Source organism: Medicago sativa, chromosome 6, assembly GCF_051527215.1.
Source record: "Medicago sativa cultivar Bolivia chromosome 6, Bolivia_mono, whole genome shotgun sequence".
Classification (NCBI taxonomy): Eukaryota; Viridiplantae; Streptophyta; class Magnoliopsida; order Fabales; family Fabaceae; genus Medicago; species Medicago sativa.
In genome coordinates this window covers 83,470,655-83,477,820 of record NC_140754.1, presented here as the reverse complement: position 1 = coordinate 83,477,820, position 7,166 = coordinate 83,470,655, and the positions used below count along the sequence as shown (strand labels likewise).

Sequence of the window (7,166 nt, the reverse complement as noted above, 5' to 3'; positions counted from 1 at the left end):
ATTAAATAAAAAATAAAATATAAGTTCACAGGATAAATAAATTCATAAAAATACTCCTATACAAGTTACATAATAATAATAATAATAATAATAATAATAATAATAATAATAATAATAATAATAATAATAATAATAATAATAATAATAATAATAATAATAATAATAATAATAATAATAACTTTTTTTATAAGATTTGTCAAAAGAATATTTTTGGCCAAATACCTCTCTGGGTCCTTTAAGTTTCATGTTTGTAACAGATAGGTCCTTTAAGTTTTTTAGGTAACAGATAGGTCCTTTAAGTTTCTAAAGTTTCAGATAGGTCCTTAACGGAGTTGATATGAAGGACCTATCTGAAACAAACTCGAAACTTAAAGGACCTATCTGAAACCTTAGAAACTTAAAGGACCTATCTGTTACCTAAAAAACTTAAAGGACCTATCTGTTACAAACTTGAAACTTAAAGGACCCAGGGAGGTATTTGGCCAATATTTTTTTATAAGATTTATGAAGCCTAATAAGCATCGCTAAAAATGCACCATTTGCAGCAGTCTTTTTGGTTGGAATACATGAATGCCACCAGATTTATATGTGCTCAATATGATTATAGTGAGCATCATTTCACAATAACAAAGAAATTAATAAGATTCATATGACTCCTATAAACAAAAGAGTGTGTTTTTTGACAAAATATCACATTTCATTAATAATCACAAAGAAATTGTGTTAATAACCGGAAAAAAAGTGTATTCAAAACCCAAAAAGAAAGTGTTTTACTAGTACTGATTTAATCACATATACATGTAAATTCTAAAACGCTGCAGTTCAATCCTAGGACAATACATTTATTTTGTATTTCTAGTTTTTTAATTAAATTTTCGAGTCAGCAGTTTCTATGATCTTTAAATCCTCCCTAACATCTTAATCTTACATCATACACAAATTTTCCATTTTGTATTCTCACAACACCAATAAATACTATCAAGAGAGAAAAATAAGATAGCAAGAGTTATTACAACCAAAATGTCATTCATGAAAGCAACAATAAATTATGAATAATAAAGTCTCTGCCACAAGAAGTCAATGCCCGAACCATACACATTTTTCATGGCTCATCTAAGATTGTAGAGTAGGAAATGACCAAGTATGGTGCGATCTTGACTCCCTCTTCTATAAAAACCAACAAAAGCTATGACTTCGGTCAGGGTATAGTATCCGAGACCCAACTCGCCTAAACTTTTGTGGTTCAAATCATAACAAACCAAAATAAAAAAAAAACTAAAAAAGTAAATAAAATGTAACCTTACACATAAAGTACCTTAAAAATTAAAATAGTTATTATAACCTTAAAAACTAAATAAAAATAAAAATTGGTAGTTGGTGTGAAATGTAATGAACCCTTTTTTGAAACCAAAATACAGCTCTACCAGCAACACCAACAGGAGCAGCAACATAGCAGTAAATAATTTATAGCAAGTCTTTGTGAATCAATGTCTTGATGAGAAAGCATTCAAGTCCCTCAACTAACTTAAACTTCAAAACACTTTACTTCTCCCTCCATATTGATTACCTCCACCAGCACAAAATAAAATCCTCAGGTTCTGAAACCCTAATTAATAATACTAAAAAAAAAACTTGATCAAGTTTTTTTTTTAGCATCAAGAACTAGGGCAATTTAAAGCAGCTTTGATGTGTTGGACAGTCTCACCAATAAGTCCATTAACAGTTGCAACAGACTCCATGTTAAGTTTAGCAGATGGTAAACTACTAACCATTATTTGGAATGCAACTGTTATCAATGATCCTCCACTTCCACCATTGTTCCCTAGGTTTGAGCTTGTTGATGCTCCATCAGCATTAACATTACCACTTCCTTGAAGATTGTTATTGTTATCAAGTGTGTTTCCATCAGAAGTGATTGTGAAACCTGAAGGTGTTACTGGAATGTGGGAAGTGTCTTCACCACTCATTGCTACATTCATTGATGTTAATTCAATTGGACAATAGACTACAATTGAACCTGATGAATCCACACAGCTTTCTTGAAGTATCAACATGTTGTTTTGACTTGTGTTGAAAGCCTATTACATTTGAAAATTCACAAAAATACATTAGAATCGAAATTAAATCCGGCGAACTAGGGCAACTAAAAATACTTTTGAAAAATACTTTTGTTACAACTTTTGAAAAACACGTTGCAACTAAAAAATGGGCCGAGTACATGAACGCTCACACGTATAAGGAGGGCACATGTACTCGGTCTTTCTCCTGCTAGAGGAGAGACTGTTTCCAGGATTTGAACTCGTGACCACTGTGTCAAGCGGCAAACATGTACTCGGTCTTACTCCTGCTAGAGGAGAGACTGTTTCCAGAATTTGAACACGTGACCTCAGGGTCACAAGGCGGCAATGTTATAATTGTGCCGAGGATCATCCTCTCACCGATTGAAAACAAAGTGGATAAAAAATAAATAAAATGGAGGAAGCAAGTCTTACCCTAAGCACAGAGATGGAGTTGCCAGGGTGAGAACCATTTGCAATATGAGCAACTTCTTGAACAGCATTTCCATTAGAAAGAACATCCCACTAAACAAAAACAAAAAAAAAAATACAAAAATTAATAAAAAAACATTTCATCCTAAGGTCATAGAATCAAATCAAAATTTAATTAAAGTATATGACAAACCTGTGATCTTTTCCTTTCATCTTTGAAGAAATTGAAAACAGTTTGTGGAGGGAGAGGTAGCCAAATGGTAGTAGCTGCACATAGCACAACACCACTAGGCTGACCAAGCTCAGTACTTTTCCTAACAGTAACTCTGACTCCCTCATTCAAAGCTGAAAGTGTGGTCCATCTATGACTAGCTGATGCACTTATGCTTGCACAGAAATTAGTTACCATCCTTTGTGCTAGCTTCATCATGCTGCTCTTTCCCTCAGGTGATGGAATCGCTGAAAAATTCAGATATACACAACTTTTAGATCACAAGCCAAGAAAATTAAATATAAATATGATCGAAATTCATACATTGATAAATATGTATATGGTTCTAAATTACAGGTGCAGTTATGCTAAAAACCTTGCAGTAAAATGCAACTAAATTCAGCCGATGCAACCACGATTGCAGTTGCTTAGACTTCTAAAGCTGTTATATCGTGGCTGCAACCGTGATTGTAGACTGCATATATTTAAAACTATACTATGTAAAATTGTAAATATCAATGTTAATTATATGTGTATATATACCTCCACCGAGATCACGGGTGGCTGAAACCATAGAACAAGCAAGCCTTTCACACATTCTCTGAAGAGTAGTGAGCCATCTTTCAGCTCCAAATGCAGCTCCACTATAGATAGCATTTCTATAAAGCCTATGAACTGGATTTTTGTCTTCAATCTCCAAATGTTCAATCCAAGTGACCTATAAAATATACAAGAGTAACTCAATATGAATCAATGAAATGAAATCAAATTAATAAAGTATTGATTCTAAGGTTATATTACCTTGGAGTAGCCATTAGGCATGTCTTGAATGAAGCAGCCAGATGGAAGACGATGGCATCGAAATTGAGGAGCAAATTGGTTGTCATGAGGAAAATCATAGGAAACATCAACAATTGCCCATAAACCTTGCTCAATTTGCGTACAGTAACGCAAGAAGTAGAATTCTCTGATAGGAACAAGTGGTGACAGCATTTGCAACTCCTCATACATCTAAAATTTTCAAAACAAACAAAAACTGCATTAAGATAATTCAATGTTGAATAGAAATCGGCATGAATATAAACATAAAAATCGCATACTAATTCAATGCTCGAAATTTTTTCTGATGTCAATATTTTTAGTGTTATTAACATACCAGTTGCATAGAACCACTAGGACCACCCATCATTCCAGAAGAGATAACTTCAATAGTCCTTGCCATTGTCACAATGGTAGGAAAGAGAGCCATCCACTGGTTCTGAAAAATAAATCGTGAAATTTCGTAAGTTAATTAAATTCAAGTTATCAATTAAAAAAAAATGATAAAAGAACAAGCATAAGTACTTACTGGATCCATAAACATTTCAACCAAAGCTAAGCCATTCATGATAACAACACGAGAATCCCTCGAAGCTTCAATGCGAATATTCGGATTCTTCAACCGATTATTAGTCTTAGGGAACATCCTCTCATAGTTTTCAAGATTAAGAACATCTTTACCATCAGAGTTTGATTTCATCCACAGAGGCTCATTAGTCTGCAAAAGCCTAATCATCTCTTCCATTGCATTTGATGCAATGTCAGACATGAGAGATTTTTCCATGTCAGAAAGACAAGCTGGTTGGTAAGGAATATGCTGCATAGTTGATGAACTTCCAGGTAGAAGATCAAGATCAAGAGAAGGTCCTCCAACCATTCCATGCCCACCAAAATTTCCCATTGATAAGTCCAATGATGAAATGTGAATTGGTGCAACTGGTGGAAGCTGTGTGATTGGTCTTCCAATGTATTTGGCAGCAATGCTTGATACTCTATCAAGCTACATTGTTCAAAAAATACCATTTCAATTAACCATATAAAAGTACATAGTAAATTGAAATTAAAAATATAAAACATGGTTTTAAATTGCAATCCGCAATCGCAATTACAGCAGTAATATAAAGGATTTTGAGGTCTCGGAAATTTCGACTGCGTTGACCTCATTTGCTACGTAACCGCAATTGCGGCAGAAAAATAGCAAACTTCGAGGTCTATGCAATTTTGACCGAGTCAACAACATTTTGCCACAAGATAAAGGTTTAGAAGATAAATGTTTACGACATATTGACCGAGTTAAATATATTTTTAATTCCTATAAAAATCACGATCTTTTTAAAGTTTAGTCCCTATAAATGTTGTGCAATTTTAGTCCTTATAGGTACTAAAATTGAACAATTATTTTATAGAACTTCTTTAAAAAATTGTAATTTTATAGAGATTAAAATCGTATTTAATCTTTAAAACTATGCAAGTAAATGAGAATTAATTAAGAGATAAATCTTTTGAATAAAGTTAATAATATTTGGTTAATGAATTTTTTACCTCTTCTTTGAGTTGCACATTTTCAATTCTCAGCTTTTGCTCATCAAAGAAACAATCATCATTGATTGGAGGACCACCACAAGAGGGGCAGATCACATTTTTAAGGGCTTCCCTTATAGCTATATTCTCACATCTTATTTTATCATTCTCTTGCCTTAGTTGACAGTTATCAGCTCTTTCATGCTGTGCCTGTTTAACCAAAACCACAAAATCCAATTAAAATAACACATAATTATTATAATATAATTTATTTCATTTAAAAAACAAATAAAGCTTTGACCATGAGGAGACTAGGACCCAACTCTCCTAAGTTTTATAATAATAATAATTAATAAAACAATAGAAAAATAAAATACACATTAATTAATAAACCAGAAAAATACACAAACTTTATAATAATAATAATTAATAAACCAACATAAATATAAAATACACAATTACACATTAATTAATAAACCAGAAAATAATAAAAAAATACACAATTAAACATTAATTAATAAACCAGAAAAAATACACAATTTGACCATGAGAAAAACTAACAAGACCTTCATTAATTCATGTTTCTTTATTTTATTAAAGAAAAAAATTAAAAAAGAAAAATTAATAAGACCTTCATCTGAGTCCTTCTGTTCTGAAACCAAAATTTGATCTGTCTAGGAGCCAAAGCTAATTCTCTGCTTAACTGCAACCTTTGTTTCTCATCAGGATGAGGACACTCCTTGAACATACTGAAGAAAAAAAAAATAGGGTTAATAAAAAATATATAAAAAAATGGTGCAAAAACAAAGTTTTTTTTAATGTTGACAAAGAGAGAAAGAGAGAGAGAGAGAAATAAACACACAAAACAAGAGAAAGAAAATGACTCTTACGCTTCAAGCCTTTGAATCTGATTAGCAGTGTGACGGTGGTAACGTTTCTTTCTTCTCTGAGAATCAGAAGAACCTTCATGGTGATGATGGTGATGATGATCACCAGGGGACCCACTTGCTCCACTATGATACTCCATTTTTGATCAAGTTCTGAAGCAAAGAAACTATTAAGAAAAATGAAAAAAATAAAAGTTTTTGAAAGATGGGAATTGAAAAAGATGAAAACTTTTTTATGAGAAAATGAATGAATGTGATTTGGTTGGAATAAAAGCTTTAAGGGCTAGTTCTATAGCTATATGGCTATGGCTATGGCATATGGCTATGGTTTTTCATAAATACACCACACATTTAGCAGTGATATATGATGATGAATAATAACAAGAATTAATTAACAAAATAATTTACATATTTTTGAAACGGATATTACTACCGTGATTTTTGGTTTCAATGAGTAATGAAAAAAAATCTTATAATGGAAGAATAAGATCATATCATATATATGAATCAATATGATTATGATATATATGATTCAATACAAAAAAAAATAGAAAAATTAGAGAGAAAAAAAAAATTCTCACCACTCTCTCTTGCACCCTTGTGGTATGAATGATGAATGTGATACAGAAAACACAATGAAGGGTATAAATTTATATATATGATGAATGATGAGTGAGTGAGTGTGTCAAAGGGTTTTGAAAAGAAAATGTAACTGATGGAAATGAATTTAAAGCGTTTGAGAAAGAAAAGGAAGGGACTTTAAGGTGATATTTTCTCCATATTATACTTTCTCACTATACTACAAAAAATATTTATTAAAAAAAATACTAAGAATATTGAAAAAATACAAAATCACCCCATTTTTTTTAGGGTCTTCTCTCTCTCTCTACTACTAAATTTTCTCTCTCTAAAAGTATAGAGTGGTACTGATACAGTCATCAATCAAAGGGTGTACCCCCCATTAACTTAAATGACATAGCCGGATTTTTGGTCTTCATAAAACACTAACGGTTGAAATGACATAAAAAACCTTAGGTAAGCATTTTTGTTGTTGTTTTGTTTTCTCAAAATGTGTTTCTCTTTCATCATTTATGTTTGTGCCTTAATTCTCTCTCTGTTTTAATTTTTGCATACTAAGGTCATATACACACACGTTGCAATGTGTGTTAAAAGTCAAACGTTTGTGTCCTATTGGAGGAGTTAAGGAATACGATACACCAAATTGTGCCATTTTTTTTT

The 7,166-nt window shown here is 31.9% G+C and overlaps 1 protein-coding gene across 1 annotated transcript; it reads right to left on the bottom strand.

Moving 5' to 3' along the window:
- Positions 1 to 973: 973 nt before the first annotated feature.
- On the bottom strand, positions 974 to 6,864 carry HDG11 (homeodomain GLABROUS 11). Its single transcript, XM_085719295.1, has 11 exons — positions 6,509 to 6,864; positions 5,931 to 6,080; positions 5,672 to 5,789; positions 5,062 to 5,250; positions 4,049 to 4,519; positions 3,857 to 3,958; positions 3,502 to 3,711; positions 3,244 to 3,418; positions 2,683 to 2,948; positions 2,493 to 2,582; positions 974 to 2,078 (listed from the first exon to the last, which is right to left on the bottom strand). The coding sequence occupies exons 2-11, from the start codon at positions 6,065 to 6,067 to the stop codon at positions 1,656 to 1,658; spliced, it is 2,181 nt and encodes a 726-aa protein (XP_085575421.1). The 5' UTR covers positions 6,068 to 6,080; positions 6,509 to 6,864; the 3' UTR covers positions 974 to 1,655.
- Between the last annotated feature and the right edge of the window lie 302 nt (positions 6,865 to 7,166).